The 23857-nt window shown below is 32.0% G+C and overlaps 2 protein-coding genes across 2 annotated transcripts in view; one reads left to right on the top strand and one right to left on the bottom strand.

Moving 5' to 3' along the window:
- The window catches only part of LOC136976887 (protein Spindly-B-like), a 126346-nt gene that overhangs the window by 25115 nt on the left and 77374 nt on the right, over positions 1-23857 (top strand). The window lies entirely within an intron of this gene.
- LOC136976886 (protein-L-isoaspartate O-methyltransferase domain-containing protein 1-like) overlaps positions 1-23857 on the bottom strand; it is a 45891-nt gene that overhangs the window by 2198 nt on the left and 19836 nt on the right. Inside the window, exons 2-4 of the mRNA XM_067272258.1 lie at positions 15937-16259; positions 5905-6179; positions 4441-4561 (exon numbers count right to left, since the gene is read on the bottom strand). Of these exons, the coding sequence (XP_067128359.1) occupies positions 4441-4561; positions 5905-6179; positions 15937-16243 (703 nt within the window). The 5' untranslated portion in view covers positions 16244-16259. The remainder of the gene's footprint in view (positions 1-4440; positions 4562-5904; positions 6180-15936; positions 16260-23857) is intronic.

Here is a 23857-nt window from a genome sequence, read left to right as displayed (position 1 = left end):
AGAAAAATGTTTGTTGTTAATTTTCACATCACCACCTATTATCAAATTATTACTATTAAAAAATTTTTAAAATTGTCAGCATTAATGTATATTTTTCTTTTCAATATTATATGCAACTATATTGCTTGCTTACTTACAAAACTTTTATCTTAGCTTTGAGCTAGCAACTTTAGCATTTGATATTTCAGATTTTGTTTTGTAGTTTAATAATTTTTGAAATTTAATTTTATAGTCTCTCATTCAAAGTGCAGATGGAACTTTTGAGTTTCTAATTAGATCCATTTTGGGTTAATACCTTTGAAATTTTACTACCTAATTTATATAGTAAACCTTTTCCTATGTTATTGGATACATGTATCACAAACAAAAAAAAACATAAGTGAAATTGCAATACATATTAAGAAGTAATAACAGTAAAATTTCTTAAGAAAATAGTCAAATTATTCCTGAAGCTATGAATGCAATTTCAAAACTGCATCTGAAATTATAGCCATTCAGATTGTCAGTATTCTTGATGCAAAAGTGTGAGACTGAGGATTTTTAAGGAGTAATTTTTAACGAAAGGAAACCTTCTCTTTTTTCGTTGTTTGAAATTGTTGTAAACATCCCCCTTAGAAAAAAACTCCTCACAGAGTATCTGAGCAGAGGTCTCCTCCAACTATCAATAGTTAGGTGGGAAAGTTGACACTTAGTTGTCAAGAATTGCAAGTCATTGTCAACAATGGACCGCTTTCCCACACTAATGCTATAAAAGCACGAGCTACCGGAAGCTCAGGACGCATCTGCACTCGGAAGTTATTTCTGTACTTGTGCTAGTCAATCTCTATGCAACGGACTTGGATCCCATCTGAGAAGACATTCAATGGCTACAGACTCTTCTATACAGTCGACGTCTGCCATAACTTCGATGTATATCGTTCATTCCTGCATAGAGGTATTGTTTGTTAGCGATCTGTGAACTCTCTCTCCCCAGAAACAGGAATAGGCATAGCTAACAGCTGCCCTTTGTATAACTTGCATTTAACTGCATTTAATCAAGTAACCTTGTAGATGATCTTATTGGTTAGCTAAGGTTAACATACAAATGTTTTATTTGTTAACCTGTCAACCTGTTGATCTCTTTCAGGACATCTGTCGACTTACCAATGCACTCCCCACTCACTTTTTGCCCTCCTAAAGCCATCTAACAGATGCAGAAATTGGGCTTTATCAAGCCCATGCAGATTAAGTGGTCAGAAGGGATTAACTCCTGATTATCTCACACAAGTATATACCACGTTTATATATCATGTGTAGTCAAAATGTCAACAGCAAAGTCTGTAAGAAATTCATAGCAGTACAAACATGAAAAATTTTAGATATATATATAGAAAATATTAAATTAACATATTCTGAAAATTCTCAGAGATGCTAGTTATTTCAAAATTAGACTAGTCAACTATTTCAAAATTAAAGTTTATACTTTAATTTTGAAATAGTCGATACTTACCATAAAAATGGAATCAAGCATGAAATACAGTCATTAAAGAATAAAAATAAGAGTAAGTGAAACCTTTTCATTAAATTTTTTCCCTTAAAGTCATTGCAAATTAGTTGATAATATTTTCATTTATGAGGCAATATAAGATTTTTCCATTTGCATGACTATAACCAAAGCAGTGTAATCAAATTAATTATAGTTTGATTTTGACTGCTTGTGAAATTATAATAAATTATGGAAATGTTGATAGCCTATCAATTAATAACACATTATCTCAGATACACTCAGTTTAAATATTTGATAATTATAATAAAAAATTATGAGCCAATTGCTAATTTTCTAAAGCAATGAACAGATTGACAATGAAGTAGAAAAATTTCTGTTCTTCTGAGAGAAAATCTCTTTCTTTTCAGATGCTTTTCTAAACATATTTATAGTTTAAGCATAATCAGTTTATTTTCTTTTATTTTAATAAAAACAATTATATGCATTTCTTATAAATCACTTCTTACTTTCAAATTTGATTGTTAACTTTACAAAAGATTTATAAAACTTGGTCTTGTAATATCATATTCTTATTTACAGAACTTCAAATATCCATAAACAAAAAGATTCAAAAATGTCTAAAATATGAATATCTGAAAACTAAAATTTTAGCATTTAAGCCGAACATTCATTTCAGAATTGAATTAGAAAGCTGGAAATTCTGCAGCTAATTCTGCAAATTTCCAAATTTCCAGCTCAAATTGTCATGACTTAATTTGAAAACTACATATTGTCAACAAATTGCCATTTACCATTAAATGCTGAAATGACTGATCTATGTACAGTGGTGCCTTGTACTTCAAACTGAATTTATTCCTGGAGGTCAATCAAACTTTGAATTTTTCAAAGTCTAAAAAAATTTTTCCCATAAGAAATAAAGGAAAGTGAATTAATTCATTCCCTGACCCCAAACAATATCCATCTTGATAAACTTATAATGTGTATTCGCAGTTTTATGTAAAAACAAGTATAATTTGTTTTCTTTTTACATTTTATTTCAAAGTTAGTTTTAATATAAAATTATAACAACTAGCACCATCTACTTTCAAAAATATTCTGATGATAAAGCACAATATCTCAGGTCAACCAGTCAAAGTCAGCACATCGTGACCAGAGATATGTGGGGAATAACACGGGACAGGTAAATGGGTTTTTTTCAAAGATTCATTTGTCAAAATTCAATTTAGCAACATTTGCTTTTCGAACTTCCCAACACATGCATTCGTCAATGTTCACATTTCCAACGCGTATGCAAATCTCGCATTACTGCCTGTTTGTAGAGAGTGTTGCCATATTGTATTTTATTTTGACTTGGTTCTCAGTCCCCTGACTACCTACAAGTCTGGTTTGGGCACTTAATACTCTGTGCCAAATTGCAACTCCTGACATGTACTCCTTCATACCTCTAAGCTGGTAACCCAGCCAGCAGAACAATTTTATAAACAAGACAGTCTTGTCAATAAGACAATTACATTCATTCTCTAATAATAAATTAAAACTTGAAAACAATAAATAAAACACATAAATAATGTATAATAAAATAAAAATTGTCTTTACAGGTCGCACACCATTGACTTGTCATCTTAAACATAGTTTCCAGATCACCACATGTACAACTTTCACATTTTGCAATAAGTTCCTTTCTAATTTCAATTGCCAATACTATGACCTTTCTTTTAGACTTTGTTACTTCCACACACTTGGATTTCGTAGTTAATAAGTAAAGGTTATATTGAGTTGAACAGAAAGTTTTTGTCTATTTTTATCAGCTATTGTTATTTAATATAGTTGTTAGATTTAATTGTAATAGTCATAAAATTTAACACATTATTGTTAACAAGGGATTAAAATAAGCTTCTAAACAAAGAATACAAACTTTTTACTTCATATTTTGTTTGAATAAAATCAAATTGAAATGTCTTCAGATAAAAAGCATATCCAGCATGGTGTACTCTATGAATTTCAGAAAGGATATAATAACACCATACAAACAATAAAAAAAGGTTTGTAAAGTGTATGGGGAAGATGCTCCTAAGGTTCAAATATGCATATGTGGTTTAAAAAGTTCCATTTGGAAAATTTTCAACTAACGGATAAACAATGTATGGGGAATTCAATAATGTCAACAAAGAAAAATTGCAGGAAGAAATTGTTAAAAATTGACAAAAAACACAATATATCAATATACAGTAGAGCATCGATTATCCGACCACCGACCATGGCAGCACTGGCTTGACCATGAAAGGGAGGCTAGTGTTTAAACTAGGCCTAATACACAATACTCATAATGTATTTTTTCATACTTTTCGGTTATCCGACCAACTCCAGTCCCCAATTAAGTCAAATAATTGATGCTCTACTGTATAACCAAATGTACCAAAAACAAAGCAAAAACAAAAAAAAAGGACTGAAAAATACGAGCATAATGCGAAAGAAGAGATGAATTGCATTTATAGTTTAAGTGCATTTTTTTCAGTGCATGCACAGTTTGAATTCTGAAGCAATGTTTGAAATCCAAAGGAAACTTTTATCAAATTTAGCATTTGAACTCTGAAGGGTTTGAAGTTAGAGTCACTACTGTATCTATTAAATATTAACATACAAGTCTCTTTCCAGTAATTATTATTATATTAATTATCTTTATATAATTACAATAGAATAAAAATCTGAATTTCTAATAATAATAATAATTGAGATAACTCATAAAACAGTGAGAAAAATTACACTTAATTGAAACTATTTTAACATACTCTGTACTATAATACTGTTGAATCATTTACTTTGATAAAATAAATTTTATTATTTTATTAGAATTTCAATTCTTTAACATTTCTGTTATATTGATGATAATAGGAATTCTAATCTCAAAGGATTTTGGATAGAATATATGAAATAAATAATAACTTTTTACTTACGTAATCTAACACTATTTGATAGTGCTTCTTGTGGAACTGGTTTTACAAGAGATGCAAATGAAACAGGAAGAAGATTCTTTATATCCCATGTTGTTTCACCTGTTCTTGTTATTTGAAGAAGCTATAAAAAGTGAATTATATTTCAAAACATAACTTTAATAAATGAAAACCCTAATAAATATTCTTACTAATTAAATTATATATATGTATAATAGAATCTTCTTTGAATTGTAAAATTATTATTAAAATTCACTGGTTATGCATATTTTTACATAAACAATTTTAATTAAAAATAGTTTACACTATGTAGCATACAACTGTACAACTACGTCAAAGCACCAAAAATATCAGTGAATCAATTATAGATCAGATCCTTGGAAAATTTATGGATGGATTATATTGGATGTTTAGGTTTCTCACTATCCAGCAACCTCATTATGTACCTGATTAAAGGCATGATGAGCTTGTTAAAAGATTCTTAGTGCCTGTTTGGCAGAATGACTGCATTATAATATTGTAAAAAAATTATTTGTTACAATATTATAATGTCATTGTTTTATTCTATTCAGGTAAAAATGTAACATATTTCTAATTAAGAATGTTATGACAGTGATTACAGCAATTTAATTGTAAATGTATTATTATATTCTTTGTCTTATAAAGAATTACTTTATAATGATACTTTTTCAAATAACATCTTAAGATTTTTTAAATATATATAAATTAGTATAACATTAAAAAAAATCTTAAAAATCAATGCCACATGTATAAATAAACTATATATTTGAAGCTTTGTTATAAGTTCAATGATATAATGTTTTCAAAGTAACAATAAGAATTTATATAGCAGATAATTTATGATATAATCAAACATAAGTTAATGTTTTATCAAAACTCAGTTTTAATGAAAAAAACTTTTATTCTATAAAATAAATAAAGAGACCATGCATTAACTGTAAGTACAATGTACAATTTTTGAGTCACTTTTGACCTCCTCATTCACTGTTGTATAAAATGATGTACTTTGGGCAAATCCCCTCCCCTTTAATTACATATGCAATATTCACAAATGCCCCCGATACTGAAGAAATGACTTTAAAAAATTCTGAAAATATTTTCTAACTTATAGTTTATACACATGACTAGTAAGAATGCTTATAAGAACAAATTTGTATGTCACTAACATCCTATAAAAAGTCCACATAGCAAATGCTTCAAGCCTCTCTTGCTTCACTGTTTAAACAATGTACCTCTCACAACCCCCTCCCTCACTTAAAGTGTACATGTAATTAATGGATGATCCATAAATGTAGAAAGAATGAATATCATTTTATAATTAACTAATTAATTAAAATTGTACAGAAACATCCATTGCTTAAAACATTCATAAATTACGATTTCAGTTTGAAAACAATTCATAAATTTTCTATACTGTTTTAATAAAGTAATTTTCAAAATGTTTACCTGATCATTTAATGGCATCACTAAAATTCCACCAACTTTAATGAGATTTTTCATGTAATTTTCATGTTCAGCTGGACAAGAGGCACCACAGTAGACACGATCATATTGTCGATTAGTACTGTCCAACAGCAGACAGTTGCCAACGACAAATTTTGGTTCACAGAATTCATAACCATCAATTGCTAATGATTCAGTATTGAATTCATGCAACTTTTCTTGAGCATAGAGTACAACATCATGGTGAATTTCAATACCATGGTTAATGCCATAAGGACCTATCAAAGTTAACAAAATATTCATAACAGACATTTTATATGAAAATACACATATATATTCAAAATCTATATTACCATAATTTTGTGTGGATAACCCACAGGTTATCAATGTTTGAAAGATACTTTGAAAGAAGATGCAAGTTACGTATGTGATGGGGCAAGTTATATGCTAATTTTAAATTCCAATCATGAATTAAAGTTGATTCACATTATAATTATTTTCCATTTAATTTCTTCTTAGTTTATTTTATTATTATTACTGGACAAAAAATAAATATGATAAATTTATTTATTTTTTCACTTCATTTATATATTTGGGATAGATCAAACACTTACAATTGAATTCTGTGGTTAAATTTCTCACTAGCTTTCTCTGATAAAACTAAATATCATACACACAAGAAGAATTTTCACTAATGTGTCTTCAAATGCACATTAGTGAAGACAATACACAAGTGTATGCTTCTGTGTGCACACCACTGTACTAAGCTATTAGCAAGGTTGAGGCCAAAGTTTTCAACATGAAAACATGTATGTTGGATGTTCTGTGCTGCTTTCCTGTAAGCCTAGAAGTTTGACAATGGCATTTGGAATGTCAAGCATGATTCCACTGACTTTCCAAACGCCATTGTCAAACTTCTAGGCTTACAGGAAAGCGACGCTGAACGTCCGACGTACACGTTTTCGCATTGAAAACTTCGGTCTCAACCTTGCTATAGTCTTTGCTAAAATGTGCTCAGACTGAAAGTTATTTAATATTTTAAATTTTATACAAATGTTAGTTTAGTTCATGTAAAAGATATTTCTATGTTACAGTGTTTAAAAAAATAAAGCAAACAGATGTCATGTCTTCTTAGGTTTTGTTTTCATTAATTATTGTTTTAAATAAAATTATTAAATTTAATTCAAGAATTATTGTAATTGTTAGTTAATGTTATTATAATATAGCAGTCTAACCACCTACCTTTAGAAAAAATTATTTTATATTAATTATTAATAATTAGCAAAACTATAGTCTAAAATAGTCTAGTATGTTTCAACACAAGAAAAACTTTCTCCACTCAATATAATTATTTGCTATTAATTTTACTTAATGTCAATGTTATTATAACAGCAGTTATTGTAACAATGAGTACTCACAAAATACAATAAAATAGATTAGACTGAGGAGTTAGTTTAGTACCAATTGGCATATTTAAATTTTAAAACATGTTGCAACTTTAAATACATTATGTTAGGCATTGACCCTGAAGATGAATGCAAACAAAGGCTAAAATATTAGTATGCTGGTTAAAGTTCTGTGTAATACCTTGTAGGCAATAATTATGTTTCAAAGCAACATCAAAAGTAGATGAGAATTAATAAGATTTTTTAAAATACAGTAAACTCCTGCTAACTTGGATCCTACAACTCAGACTTTGCATAATTCAATTTTTTTTTTTTTTTAAATTGTACAGTAATTTAAAATTTCCTGATGATAGAAAAATTATAATTAATGAGTGTGCTTTTAATATCCAGAACACTTTGTAATACTGTGCATTATATACTGTAGTTGGTAAATTACTGAAGACTGTCCATACATTGCTGTATATTATAATGTCATGAAATTTTTTGAGGTTGTAATAATGGATTAAGCAATATATTCCACTAAAGCTCAGTAAAACTTCTGTGTTTATGAAATAAACACAGAAGTTTTACTGAAATAAATTATTGTACATATTATTGAAATAAATTATTGTATTATCCACCTCTTCATTTTCCACATTAGAAAAATCGCTTCACTAAGTCAGACTTTAGCAGTGGCTTGCTTTCCTTGGAAGTGGTGGAAGTGCCACTACCCTTGTATTTTCTAAAATATAAATACATATTGTGCAATTATTTTCATATTTTAATTACTTTGAATTAATTAAAATTAATATTTTATTATAACCGCATTATGTATTTTATCATTTTTTCCACATGTAGTATAGAAATTTGTAATAAGATCACTATTGTATATTTGAATATCAGTGACGGAATGGAAGCGCTGTATTGTCGAAAATGGGACAGCTTCCATGGCAAAAATATCTGGTATAAAGCAGCCAGATTACGGCACATGGTTTAGCTGGTGGAAGCTACACACCAAAATATCGTATAACACTTCCAATGATTCTATCCAGGTGTGAAGCCCAAGCGATACTCGAGCTCGTGTTAAAAATATCATAAAAATGTCAAATCAAGGGATCAAGCTTTGATTCTGACGCTCGTAGAAATTGGAAGAAACCCTAAATAAAATCGGGAAATATTAAAATTATGAATCGAGAGAAAAATGTTTTTAACCTTAAAAGGAGATGCAGCGCTGATATTATGTATCAGACTTATAAGAATTCGAAACAATTGAATATGAGCAGGAGTTTCAAGTTGTGATTAATATCCCTTGATCGGACTAAAACACAGTGTCAAATTTAAACCTTTAGTAGCTCGAAATGGTTGGTCATCTGCCTAGATACAGGAAACTGACCAATCAGGAGCTGGAAATCCAGGAAAGAGAAATCTTATAAAAACCTGGATCTCAAGGGCAAAGTAGACTTTTCTCTGTCTCCTCTTTGTGAAGACTTCTCCCAGCTTCTGTCCGTGTCGACCACTGTTCAGACTTTCCCCAGCTAACAACTACAATCAAATGTCCAGATTTTTCCCTGCCTCTACAAGTGGACACCATCCGACTGAACTTCGGGCTTTCACCATTCGTCACAACCTCCTACCGTCGAGCATCAACTGTCTGCCCCGGGGCCAATAACTGAACCATCAAGAGCCACCAGAAGACAAGACACGCAAGACACACTAGATTGTAAGACTTAGTGTAAATAAACGGGTTTGTTTGTCACTGCAGCTATTTGCCTCACTTTCCTTCACCCCACATGTGATAAGTCCTGACATTTAGATATCACGAATTCGGCAACCTCACACAGGCCTGGTTTTGGGCTGTTAGCCGCTTGCCTGCTAGATATTTGGCCACCATCACTTCATTATGTGAATCGCGAGTAGATTTATAACTTAACCCAACCAATAGGAGTTTACTGGTATGTTTTTATGATAGTTTTGTATAGTTGACAGGAGTTTTAAAAAATCCATTAAAATATTTGATATATTTATTCTGATCTCCCATCTTGTATTACTTACAGATTTCAATGTTAAACTAGTGATATTACAATTTAGTATGTCTCATCTATAAGAGGATATAGAAAAAAACATGTACAATTCTTGTACAATGCTAAAAAAAATTAACTGTTACTTTGGCAGCATCATTTACAACCAAATTTAATGAATGAGATGCAGAAGGTACAAAAAAGCTCTAGAATTTATTTTCCTCAAATTTATGATTTATGCATCTGTTGTCATAAAAATTTGTCTTTCCACTTCTTTCCCAAGACTACAAATATTCAGGTACAAAGTAACTGGTTTCAACTTATTTCTACTTAAGTAGTAGTTAAATAATTAAGAGATTAGGGAATTAGCGGCATAAATAAAACCCTGCCGAAAGAGCTGGAATTTTTACTTAAACAAAAGCTTAACTGAACCAATCTCTAGCTGAGTACAGTGGAGGCTGATTTCTTCATAATATTAGATGTAATAAAGACAAAAATTTTTCCAGTTCAATAAGAGTGACTGAAAAGTTATACATTTTGGAAATTTCCATGGACACCTGGTCCTAAAACAAATTAGTTAGAAAACAAATGATGGAGAATTTACTTAGTATTAAGTTTAACATATGTAGATTTTTACAGCTATGATGAGAAACATTTGAAATTTACAACCCTGTTGTATTGTTTGAGTTACACTAGTGATGCGACAAAAGGCATTTAACAATGACCAGTACAGAATTTGGCAGCCTGCGTGCATGCATGCACTGCACACTACCAGGACAGTCTCTGATTCCATCCATAGGCCACTCATAAGGAGCTATTTGACTAAGTGGATTGTTTTAAGATTTAAAAAGTAAAGAAGATTTTATGTTATTTTTTGTACATTTCTTTACAAAGTTATATTTAATTATAATTTTCTTTAAAAGTATATTCATACAATTGAAGGAATACTTTGTACCAGGTATGTACAGTACATCCACCACACATTTTATTTCACAAAGTAAGTTTTTATAATTTTAGCCTTTATATAATCCTAGCGATTCAGAATGTAATTGTGATATTAAAAATTTATTTTAAAAAGTTTGGCTCAAGACCATATAATGAAAAAGAAATTATTATTAAAAGAGAAAGACCAATGCTTAAATTAAATACTTCAACATATAATTTGTTTGACATTTTCATGATTAAATTTATGAAGATATAAAATGGCTTTGTGGATGCATAAAAATACAAAAATTGTTTTGTTGGCCTTGCCTACTATTTTGAAATGAAATTAGTGTGTGGAATAAGAATGGCTTTGACGATTTAAATAATTTGAATAAAGGTAGCAAAATACATGAAAATTGTAAATCTGACATTGATTCTTTTGTAAAATTGAAGCAATTTGGAAATCAAAGCAGAATAGAATTTAACATTAGTAAACAATCTATATAAATAAAAATGTAATATTCATTTGTTCCTAATAGCTAATCTCGGAAAGTTCTTTACCAATTGCTTTGAAATTTTGACACAACGTTGCATTCAAATATGCACGTGTTTTTATATAATATGGATGTTGAAATTCCCCCGCAGGGGAGAGGGACAAAATTAAGGCTTACCATGAAGAATTCGGCTTCTATTATACTATTTTAGATGCGATTTTTTTTTGCATTTTTCATTGCGTTTTAATAGGGTATATCAAGAGAATGTACACTAAGAAGGGATTTTTCGAAATCCTCCGCGAGGAAGTGTTATACATTTATATAATACATTTTGCATACATATAATATACATAGATACATTTTGAGCCACAGCAATGTGTGACGGGTACTGCTAGTATAAAATAAATATTGAAAATTATAACAAGGTAGTTACTGCTAATAGATATATAACATCTATTAATTTAGATATAATGTTTTTTATTGAAGCAAGAATTGGCAGAGGGCAGTGGCGTGCCGTCATTGAAAGCGATGGAAGCGCCGCTTCCACCTTCCAATGACCTTCCCTTGTATTTTATAAAATATAAATTTTCATATTTTAACGTACTTTGAATTAATTAAAATTAATATTTTATTATAACTGCATTATGTATCTTTTACAAATTTCTATACTACATGTGATAAAAACGATAAGATTGCTATTGTATATTCGAATAATTCAGTGGCGGAAGGAATGTCGAAACCGGGTCAGTTTCTAATCAGCCAGATTATATAGGCATTAGCACATGCAGCGTTTACAGTGCACCAACCTCACCCGGTTTAGCTGGTAGAAGCAACACACGCGTAAAGAGTCCGACTTTATATCCCGGAGCGGTTGTGGGCTGTTAGCCACCTGCTAGATATTTGGCCACCCTCGCCCGATTATGTGAATCATGAGCAGACTAGATCAACGGCGGGCAACCCCTGGCCCGCGGGCCAGCTACGGTTCACGAAAAGTTTCTATCCGGCCCGCGAGATCTTTAATAGATTAGTTATTTTTCCAATTAGTTATTTTTCCAATTCTTTGTAATTTTCGAAAACAATAAGAGAAAGAAATGTAGTAATTAACTTTTTATTTATTTATTTCATATTTGCAGACTAAAAAAATTACAAGTCACAAGAAGGCGTCAATTAACTACTACGGCCCGCGGAAATAACGTAAAATTTATTCTGGCCCATATTATAAAAAAAGTTGCCCACCCTAGACTAGATTTATAACTTAACCCAACCGATAGGAATTTACTGGCATGTTTTTATGATAGTTCTGTATAGTTGACAGGAGTTTTAAAAAAATCCATTAAAATATTTGATATATTTATTCTGCATTTATTCCGCTCTCCCATCTTATATTATTTATGGATTTCAATGTTAAACCGGTGATATTACAATTTAGTATGTCCCATCTGTAAGGGGATGCAGAAAAAACGTGTACAATTCTAGTAGTGTTAAAAAATTAACTGTTACTTTGGCAGCATCATTTACAACCAAATTTAATGAATGAGACGTACAATGGTACAAAAAAGCTCTAGAATTTATTTTCTTTAAATTTACGATTTATGTATTGGTTGTCATAAAAATTTCTTTCCACTTCTTTCCCAAGACTACAGATATTCAAGTACAAAGTAACCGGTTTCGACTTATTTCTACTTAAGTAGTAGTTAAATAATTAAGCGATTAGGGAATTAGAAACATAAATAAAACCCCGATGAAAGAGCCAAAATTTTACTTAAACAGAAGCTTAACCGAACCAATCTCTTGCCGAGTACAGTGGGGTCTGATCTCTTCATAATATTAGATGTAATAAAAACAGAAATTTTTCCAGTTCAATGAGAGTGACCGAAAAGTTGTAAATTTTGGAAATTTCCGTGAACACTTGGTCCTAAAACGAATTAGTTAGAAAACGAACGACGGACAATCTATTAAGTTTAACATATTTAGATTTTTACAGCTATGGTGAGAAACGTTTAAAATCTACAACAACCCTGTCGCGTCCTTTGAGATATACTAGTGATGCGACAAAAGAGGCATTTGACATTGGCCGGTATCGGCACCCTCGGGATTTGGCACGCACACACCTACCTGGACCGTCTCTGATTCCATTCATTAGCCACTCGTAGGGAGCTATTTCACTAAGTGGATTGTTTTAAGATTTAAAAAGTAAAGAATATTTTGTTATTTTTATGTACGTTTCTTCACAAAGTTATATTTAATTATAAGTTTCTTTAAAAGTATATTCATCACACATTTTGTTTTACTAAGTAAGTTTTTTTTATAATTTTAATTTTAGCCCTTATATCGTGGCTAGTGATTCAAAAATTTATTTTAAAAAAGTTTTGGCTCAAGACCATATAATGAAAAAGAAAACATTATTAAAAGAGAAAGACCAATGCCTAAATTAAATATAAATACGCCGACAAAAAAATTTCGACATTTTGACGATAAAATTTATGACGAATGACGATTCTTTCGTAAAATTGAAGCAATTTGGAAATCAAAGAGGAATAGAATTTAACATTGGTAGACAATATAAAATAAATATTGAAAATTATAACGAGATAATTACGATTAATAGGTATATCTAAATTAATAGATGTTATGTTTTTTCTTAAAGCAAGAATTGGCATTTAGGGGCCATAGGGAATTTATTGAATCTAATAACGGAGGTAATTATATTGAACTTTCTTATTTATTAAGTACGTCAGATAATCTATTAAAAATACGTTTAAAGAAGTATACGGTTTTTACTGGCTTATCGAACAAACGAATACGAACGGGCCCTGATGCGCAATTAATTGATTGCCCCTGTAAGTTGGCTTCTTACAGAAACACAGCTTCCCTATCATCAAATGTCACGGCACGCCACTGGCAGAGGGCATGGGGAATCTATTAAATCTAATAACAGAGGTAATTATATTGAACTTGTTTATTTATTAAGTATATCAGATAATCTATTAAAAATACATTTAGGGAAGTCTATGGTTTTTACCGGCTTATCGAACAAACAAATATGAATGGATCCTAGACCATCACTGAACTGATTGCCCCTGGAAGTTGGCTTCTTACAGAAACGGCTTCCCTACCATCAAATGTCACAGCATGCCACTGGACTTTAGTAAACTCATACAATCTTCACTCTCTATTAGTCTGAGTTCGTAGTGAGTGTTTACTGTATTTTCAAAATATTCATTCATCTTTAGGGTTTACGTCAAAAATAATAAACTAAATTACCTGTATTTGAGTGAAGACATTGATTAAATGATGCCATCACCACGACTTATTTTAGCTAGTTGTACATTATTACTTAGATCACATATTTTTAATAATTAAGTGTTTTATTAATTTATTGTTCCCAAAATGGAAGTAACTGAAGTTAAATATGTTGTGACATTTTAGTGGAGGATTAATCTATATGCAGTGATGTCACAGATTTGTTTGCTAAAATGAACTTTTGGTCAGTTGAAAGAAATCAGTAGTCTTTCACAAATTTTTCTATAAAATATGGACTGGGTTTGTAGGAAAGTATATAAATAAAAGGATGAATTTAATGACATTGCAAATCCAAACAAAAACATGTCTATAAGGTCTCACATAGAATGACCACAAACAAACAAACTTAGGGAAATTTTTCTTTTATTTATAAGATATACACACATAAATATGGTTAATTATTGTAAAAAAAAACATTTTGGAATGATGTTAAATTTAAATCTTGTATATGAATAAATAGCAAAACTTATACTTTATACAAGTATCTTAGATAAGAAAAAACATGTATTTACTTCTGATAAATACAAAATTATACTCTTAAAATAACAGGAAAGGCATTCTTTCAAAATCATCATATAAAGCAACAAAAGTTATTTCTTTTTTTGAAGAAAGCTTAATTCAATAATTTCTGCATACAATAAATCTATCAGAAGATTAATAAGGAGGAAAGGATTTGATTGAAAGTTAGATTAAAAGTTTATATGGATTTGATTAAAAGTTAGATTATTTAACTTAGTTGATTAATAAGTATATATAAAAATATAATAATAAACTAAGAAAGAGAAAAAGAGAGAAAGAGAACATATTTGATTAAATGTTTTTTCAATGATTGAAAAAAATAAATTCTAACATCCTTCAAAGCAAAACAAGGTGTACAGTACCAGTGTCATAACTGTGGCGGTGCCAGCAGTGTCCAGGCACAGGGCGTAGACCCTGGGGGCACAGAAATGACCTGGACCAAGTTTTGGGTCACAGTGTTAAGGCGTAATTACAGATGCTCGCACCAGGTGCATAAAAGGCTAGTTACGGCACTGTACAGTCTGGTAACATTTTCCCTAATATATTGCACAAAGACTATAGATGATATCACTTTCACATACTATATATATTATTTTAAATAGAAATTCTGAAAGTTTGTTTCACATCACAAAGATTCAATATAGGAACTATATGTGACTCTGCAAATGACCATACATTAATTGAATCCTTGCCAAACTATTCTAAGTAATGGGTTTATAAAAGATTGATTTGGGGCCCCAGGAAATTGCCTTTTTTGCCCGTAGGATAATGTGCCATTCTGTATACTGTGTTATGAGAAATTCAAATGTAATTTAAATATAGAATGTTGATCCTACAATAATACTCATTCATGACAATCTATTCTTGATCTTAACATTCATATATTATTCAAATTTAGTTTGTAAGTTATTGTATTCCTCTTTATATAGATTAAAACAAATATAAAATATAAACTAGAAGCACTGATATTTGATGATATTTAATTAAAATGAGGAAAAAATCTTTAACAAACAGGTTTAAAATATTTTTAAAATTATAACAAACAATATCTGATTGTGATGATGATAATTTAAATGTAAAAAATTAGAAATGAAATGGAAAGAAAGAATGCAATAAATTAGAGATGATGTTTATTAACACATTTTAAATATATAAAAAACAAAGAATTCACTGAAGAATCTGTCTTTAAAGGAACTATAAATTAAAATTTAATCGTTATAATTTATAAATCAGAGTTTCAGATTCTTTAATTTTGATTTTCAAAATATTTCAAAGAGAAAAAAAGGCATTTATTTTTAAAATTACAAATATAAAGTAACATAAATTTATAAATATAAATTATATACAAATAAAGTTTATTTTAATTAATATATTTTAATATTTTCATTTTACCTAATATAAGGCCAGCCATAGTGTTCAAATATCCAGTTCCACTACCTAAGTTAAGAAATGATAAGCCTGGTTCTAGCTTTAAACGTTCCATCACTTCAGCATAAATACATGGTGCTGATAGATGTAAATTCCCATGCTTCCACGCTAAGTCCTTGTATGCATTCTCCTTACAGCCATCAGCATAATAGTTTGCTCGATCAACAGCTCGGAAAACACTTTCTACAAGTTCTGACTTAATGTATTCTGCTTCCATCAAATTATCAACCAATTCATCATTATCTTCACCAGCACTAACTGCACCACCCATGTTGCTGTCTATACAGCTGTAAATAATAAATTCTTGTTAAAGTTAAAAATTTAATACTGTGTCTTAATATATATAATTATTTAAAATTTATACATATTACATATAAAATTATAAATTATAATTTTTATATTTATATTCTGAGTAACCTATAAAACAATATGCAGTTAACAGAAAGCCTTATTTTCACAAAATGGGATTTGAAAATTGGACAAATCTTTGATTGCCCACCAAAAGTTTGCTATTTTATGTAGTCATCTGGAATTTTTTTATATCTCCTTATGGTCCCAAATAAACATGATGAATATAATAGGAATACTTTAATAAAAAGTAAAAATACGTTACAGATGGATATTAGTCCTATCTTCACTGCTTGCCATGTCCAATCTGTAATGTATTTTTACTTTTTATTAAACTGTAATTCTGCCAGCCCTTTTTACAAAGAAATAATAGGAATACTCATTATAGAAAATCTGCAAAATTTAGAGTTAAAACTATCCTCTCAAATTACTGGAGCTAATCAAACAAATTAATAATCTTTAAACACCAGTAACATAAATTTAATGAAAAGTTCAAATGTTTTCATCCTTAACCAAGGCCTGCTTCAAGTTTTTAACGAAACAAATTCCAAAATGGAATGCTTGGAACAAAGATGTTTGAAAAATTATTTTTTAAAATTTTGAACAACACACAATGTATACAAAAATTTATACTATAGATAAAATAAAAGTCATAAATGCATAACCCTCTCATATATAAGCATTTTTTAAAATGTACCTAGTGCCTGAGATGAAATAATATGCATTAACATTGCCCAATTTTTCATAAATGTACCTCCATGCATACAATACTGTGTTACTATCTTTAAAGTTAACACACTTGCTGGTCAGACCAGCCTTATATATTTCTAAAGCTTCCAGGCCTTTCAAACAGAGCACGTTCGTAACTTGGAAGCCTTAGAAATATAAAAGGCCGCAAATTCCAAGCATTCCATTTTGGAATTTGTTTCATTAAAAACTAAAACAGGCCTTGGTTAGGGCTGAAAACGTTTGAAGTTTTCATTAAATTTATGTTACTGGTGTTTAAAGGTTATTGATTTGTTTAATTTAGAGTTAGCAACATATGGTTCTACACTACAATAGTGTGATCAATCAAAAAAAACCTCTCTGTAGTGCAGTTGTTGTAATAAAAAGAAAAAATATGACAAGGCTCCCTCTGTCGCGTAGCAGCAGAGTTAACTTTTTTTTAATGTAAACAACCCGCATGCAAGTCAGCCATGTCGTTTACTCGTGAAGTCCACGTGTAAAGTTATTTAATTCAATAAAAAGTAATAGGTTATGGGCGCCAGTCCACGTGAAAATAAGAAAAGTACAGTTTTGAATGAAAGAGATCACTGTGGAGCGTCTCTGAAGTTATACTTGGTTGAATACGTGCGAACGAGAACGAATAGAAGGAAAATGGCTGCCAGCGGGGATTACAAGGTAAACGTAGATAAGCTCGAAGGGCCTGAAGATTGGGCAAAATGGAAATGGCACGTTTCTATGGTGTTGCGTTCATACAGATTAGAAGATATTATTAACGGAAAACGTGTATGCGTTGAGTTACCAACAGAGCCGACGAATGAACAAAAGGCAGCATACGCTGAGTGGCAGAAAGATGACGCGAGGGCGGCAAGTTTAATAGCAAGTACGCTAAGTAAACCAGTTGCTGAGCTCATGTTGACGTGCAACGATGCGAAAGAAATTTGGGATAAATTACGTGCGCGATTTGAGCGCAGCAGTACGCAACGTTTGAACATGTTAATTGAAGCCTTCTTTCGAGTTAAATGGGATGAGAAGGAGGACAAAAGCACGCATGTTGCCAAATTGCAAAAGTTATTTGTTGATTTAAACGACGAATTAACAAAACACGAAGAAAATACTTTGTCTGAAAGAATATTAAACGGCCGAATTTTATCTACATTGGGAAAAGACTATGATAATTTCAAAGACCTTTGGGACACGATTCCGTCAAAAAATCAAAGTTTGAATTTACTTATTGAAAAACTGTGCACGATTGAACTGAGTGATCAAGGCACAACCGAAACAAATGCATTTGTTGCTTCTGGCGAGTATAAAAAGAAACAGAATTCTGGAAAAACAAAAATGTCAGTGGAATGGGCAAAACAAAAATTTCCATGTAACAAGTGCAAACAATTGGGTCATTGGGCAGCAGATTGTCCGCAGAAAAAGACAGGTGTCGGGACTAATAAGCAACGAAGTGTCAATGTATTCATTTCACATGTCATGGGCGCGTCGGTTGGAAACTACATTGATGCAAATAAATGGTATTGTGATAGTGGCGCAACCAAGCATATTACCCCAAACAAACAATACTTCGTCTCATATAGAGAATTTGTTGTTCCTGAAGTAATCTCACTTGGAAAGCAAAATGTGAGTATGTATGCACATGGCCAAGGAACAATAAGGATTCAAGTTCGACGAAACAATATCTGGTATAATGCTGAAATGAAAAATGTTTTGTACGTCCCTGATGCAAGTGTCCACTTGTTTTCTGTCAGAGCAGTAGCATCGAACGGCTACAGGATAGTAATCGATGAGAGAAGTGTTAAAATTCGAGACGAAATTGGTAAGAACACTGTCATGACTGGTTACATGAAAAATGGTCTGTACATGCTTGATATACGCGTTGTAAAACCATATAAAAACATTCGGGTGAATTTTGTGACAGCGTCTGATACTCTACAGGTGTACCATGAAAGGTTTGGTCATCAAAATAAACAGCATGTAAAAGATGTTTTGAAGCAAATGAACATCAACGTGGAAGGTTGCAAAGAAAAATTCTGTGATGGATGTGCTTTGGGAAAAATGCATAGACTATGATTTAAGCAAAGAATGAATCATCCAACAGTTACTGGCAAATTGATCCATGCAGATGTGAACGGACCAATGTCCACCGAATCTTTAGGAGGAGCACGTTACTACGTATGTTTCAAGGATGACTTCAGCAAGTTTCGATGAATTTTCTTTTTGAAACAGAAAAGCGAAGTATGTGATGTGCTTGAGCAATTTTTAAATGAAGCTAGAACAAATGGACATGTTGTCAAACAATTCAGATGTGATGGAGGTACGGAGTTTGTCAACAAAAGAGTTGCTGAATTGCTCGCAAACAGAGGGATAGAACAATGGATTCCTCCATCTTATACACCTGAGCAAAATGGTGCAGCTGAACGCAAAAATCGTACCATTGTGGAAACAGCACGTTCTATGTTGAATCCAAGCAAATTACTGAAAGGATTGTGGGCAGAAGCATGCAACACTGCCGTATATCTTTTGAATTGTACTGGAAAATCTTCAGTTCAGAACAAAGCTCCTTATGAATTATGGTATGGTAGACAAGTAGGAAGACTTGATCATCTGAGAATCTTCGACACTGGATGCTACGTACATGTAAACAAGAATTTTCGATTGAAGTTTGACAATAAAGCTATTTTCGGACAGTTGGTTGGGTATGTTAACGATAAGGATGGATTTCGAGTCTGGATTCCTTCTCAAAGAAAAGTGATTATGAGTCACAATGTGAAATTCAAACCAGAAGTCGTCTGCAATCGGCAAAGTGATACTGTGGAATTTGACTTTCCTCAAGAGCAGCAGCCGACATCGGGTCGGTGCACTCCGTTGTCTGAGGTGAAGGAACCGGAGGAGGTCACATGCCGAAACGGAGAAAATCAAATCAAAACTGAAGAATTCGTCATGGCGTCTTCTTCTGGAGGAAGCAAAAATCAAAGTGAATGTGATAAAAGAGAAGAATCAACGGAACTTTTATCGAAGCAAAATAATGAAACTTCTGACAAAGAAAACTGGAGAAGCAAGAGACAGCGAGGTAAACCATCCTGGATGGAAAGCAATGAATTTTTAATGATGGCAGAAGTTGTTGCTGGGGAATACAAAGACCCAAACTCATTTTCTGAAGTATTGCAATCGAATGAGAGAGAACTATGGATGCATGCCATTCACGAAGAAATGGAATCTCTAAAACAAAACGACACATGGAGGTTAGTCGAACGTCCGAAGGATGCACAGGTTGTGAATAATCGTTGGGTTCTGCGCAAGAAAACTAAAAGTGATGGAAGCACTTGCTTCAAAGCTCGGTTGGTTGCAAAAGGTTATGCCCAAAAACCAGGAATTGACTACGAGGAAACATTTAGTCCTGTCGCACGTTATGACACCATTCGAACCTTGTTAGCAGTAGCAGCTGCAAAGAATATGCAATTGGAACAGTTTGACATAAAGACAGCTTTCCTCAATGGCATACTTGAAGAGAAAGTGTATTTGGAACAACCAGAGGGTTTCGATGATGGTACCGGTCGAATATGTCTCCTGAAAAAAAGTCTGTATGGGCTGAAGCAGGCACCACGTTGCTGGAATAAACGATTTATCGGATTTATGAAGAAAGCAAGTTTTCAAAACAGTACTGCAGATCCTTGTCTTTTTTATTGAAACCAGAATAAAAGGCAACTGTATATCGCAATTTATGTAGATGATGGTCTTATTGTCGGCAGTGACAAGAAAGAGATCGCTGATTTTTTGAGAGCTCTGCAACAAGAATTTAATATGACGACAGGGTCTCTCGACAATTTTCTTGGGATGAAAATAAAACAATATGAAGATGGATCAATTACAGTAAGTCAAGAAAATTACACAAAAAGAATATTAGAAAGATTCCAAATGGCTGAATCAAATGCAGTCTCAACCCCTGTTGGCTGTGAAGAAAGTGATCTCGACGAGGCAGTGTCATCTGATATACCCTATCGTGAGGCAGTGGGCTGTCTCATGTATCTTGCAACTGTGTCTCGTCCAGATATCGCCTTTGCAGTGAATAAAGCTGCTCGAGCTACAGAGAAACCAACTATTCAAAATTGGAATCAGGTAAAGCGTATATTTCGGTACTTGAAAGGTACTATGAACTGGGGCATCATTTATAATAAAGAAGAAGAACTGAAAGTCTACAGTGATTCAGATTTCGCTGGTGACAAGAGGACAAGACGTTCAACAACTGGAATTATCGCGAAATTCTCGAATGGAGCTATATCATGGACTAACCAATTACAAAAAGTAGTGGCAACTTCCACAACTGAAGCAGAGATTATCTCAGCAAGTGAAGAAGCAAAATAATTAATCTGGCTACAACGTTTATTGTCTGAATTGATTGAAATGCCAAAGCAGCCTCCAACGCTATATATTGACAACGCAAGTGCTATAAAGCTAGCAAAGAATCCGGAATTTCATCAACGGTCCAAACATATCGAGGTTCGACACTTTTATGTACGTGACAGATTTTTAAATGGTGAACTCAAATTGGAGCACATCGATGGAAAGAACCAATTGGCCGATCTGTTGACGAAGCCGCTTGAACGTGTCCAATTTGAACTGCTAAGAGAAAAGATTGGTTTACGAAGATTGTAACCATGTAATCATTAAGCAAGTCTTATTTTTTCTTTTGGAGGAAGTGTTGTAATAAAAAGAAAAAATATGACAAGGCTCCCTCTGTCGCGTAGCAGCAGAGTTAACTTTTTTTTTAATGTAAACAACCCGCATGCAAGTCAGCCATGTCGTTTACTCGTGAAGTCCACGTGTAAAGTTATTTAATTCAATAAAAAGTAATAGCAGTTTTATGTATCTAAAAGCCTTTTACCGGTGCACGTATCATCACTCTAAACCAAGTAACTACAAACATTTTCGAACCTTAATGGTTCTTCTTCAGGTAATGATCCCCTAACGGAATGTGCTTTGATTCAAAGTTGTGAAGAAATACAATCTGGAACGTTGTCCCGACCCGATGACGTCAATACGGACTTGCGCGCTACGCTTGTCATGTTCTAACTTATTGTTTTATCTAGTAGAGCCTGCCATGCTATCGGTAGAGCTATTTCGTCCTTGTAGTTAATGCAATTACCATCATTAATAGCATTAAGACATATGTGATTGCCTCCAACCATCTGAGGTGGTTAGTGCAGTGGGTGGTGTGAATGATTTTTGCCTGGGTGAAAATGAGTTCAATGTCGGGGTCCAAAGAGTAAACGGCTAGAGCAGTGCTGTTTCTTCCATGCCTAATATCAGCTACGTGCTCTTTGATACACGTTTCAAAGGGACCTTTGGTTGATCCTATGTATATCATGCTTCTGTTACACCTGTGATCCATGACGGGGATGGTGTAGATGCCGGGAAGTTTATTTTGGTCCGCTGTATCTTTTCCGTTTCTTAACAATTCAAAAATTGTAGCACGTCTTCTAAAAATAATACGGATATTGAGCATCAAACACAAGACCCTGTTATTTATTAAACACTTGGCACTTTTTCACCTCTATTAGTTGAGATGAGATTTTATTTCACTCGTTTCGGGCATTTCGCCCCTCTTCAGTCAACGTTAATTCCTTGAACTCAAGGGTGCGCGAGTACAGCACAATTTGGACCTCAAAGTTACAGCGACAAATGTACATGTTCTACGTACAGTTTTTGAATTGAACGCAATAAATCTTTAATCTTCTTTTTGACGAACTATTACCCCTTCTTGTCGACAAACTTCATTGTTGTTCTATCTTGACATAACACCAAATCCAAACACTTATTACTTTAGCTAAAAAACTCACTTTTCATCTGGCACTAGCTCATTATTATGCAGTTGTGTGTTGACTATTTGCATATTCTGTTGGTCATGACGATCTGAATTTACATAATTAACTTCATAGCCAAAAGTAGCCAAGTTAGGCTAAATCTGTTTTTTATTTTTTATTTTTTATATGACTATAGGTATTCTCAACCAGTTCTTGTTTATATTTATGCTTAAATTTTTATTTATAGAATTACTGGACTTTATGATAGCCACACTCTCTTTAAATTTTCTATTATAAGCGTACTTTTCTTTATATAAAATTTTGCACCATCTTGATCTATATTACAATTATTAAGTAGGCAATGATCATGAAATACGGAATTTACCCGATTATATCTTAAGTCAGCAACGTGTTCCTTTAATCTGATATTTAACTTACGTTTCATTTCTCCAATATAAATACTATTATTCTTACAAGTACTACAAGTTGCTACTATTCTTAGTAGCAAAATTAAGAAATACATAACAAAGGGAAAAAAGCAAAACTGTTATAAAAGACAAAAATTATTATAAATATAAAAATAACATTAGCAAAGTACAAACATTCCTGGTTGATAATGGGCTAGAGATAATTAAGGCAGATAAATCGAAACAAGTTACCATCGTATATGCTGATTGAGTAAAAAATAAGAAATGCGAATTAGTCGAAAGCAAAAACTTTAGGCAACTCCCGATAGACCCAAAGATATTATATATAAAGAGCTAAAAAGTAGAGTCACAAGATTACATAAACTGAATAAATTAACTAAAGCTGAAAAAGACTTTATCTTAAGCGATCATAACGATCGCAAACCAAAAATTAATATTCAACTTAAAACTCACAAAGATGGCAAACAAGTTTGACCCATAGTAGACTTCAAATATTCAACGCTATATAATCTTGAAAAATTTCTAAAGCAAGAACTTAAGTCTTACCAAAATTCTAATTTTGCCATATCTAACACT

Source organism: Centruroides vittatus, unplaced genomic scaffold (assembly GCF_030686945.1).
Source record: "Centruroides vittatus isolate TY-2023 unplaced genomic scaffold, ASM3068694v2 contig_426, whole genome shotgun sequence".
NCBI lineage: Eukaryota > Metazoa > Arthropoda > Arachnida > Scorpiones > Buthidae > Centruroides > Centruroides vittatus.
Note: the sequence above shows the minus strand (reverse complement) of the source record. Positions and strands in the feature narration are given on the sequence as shown.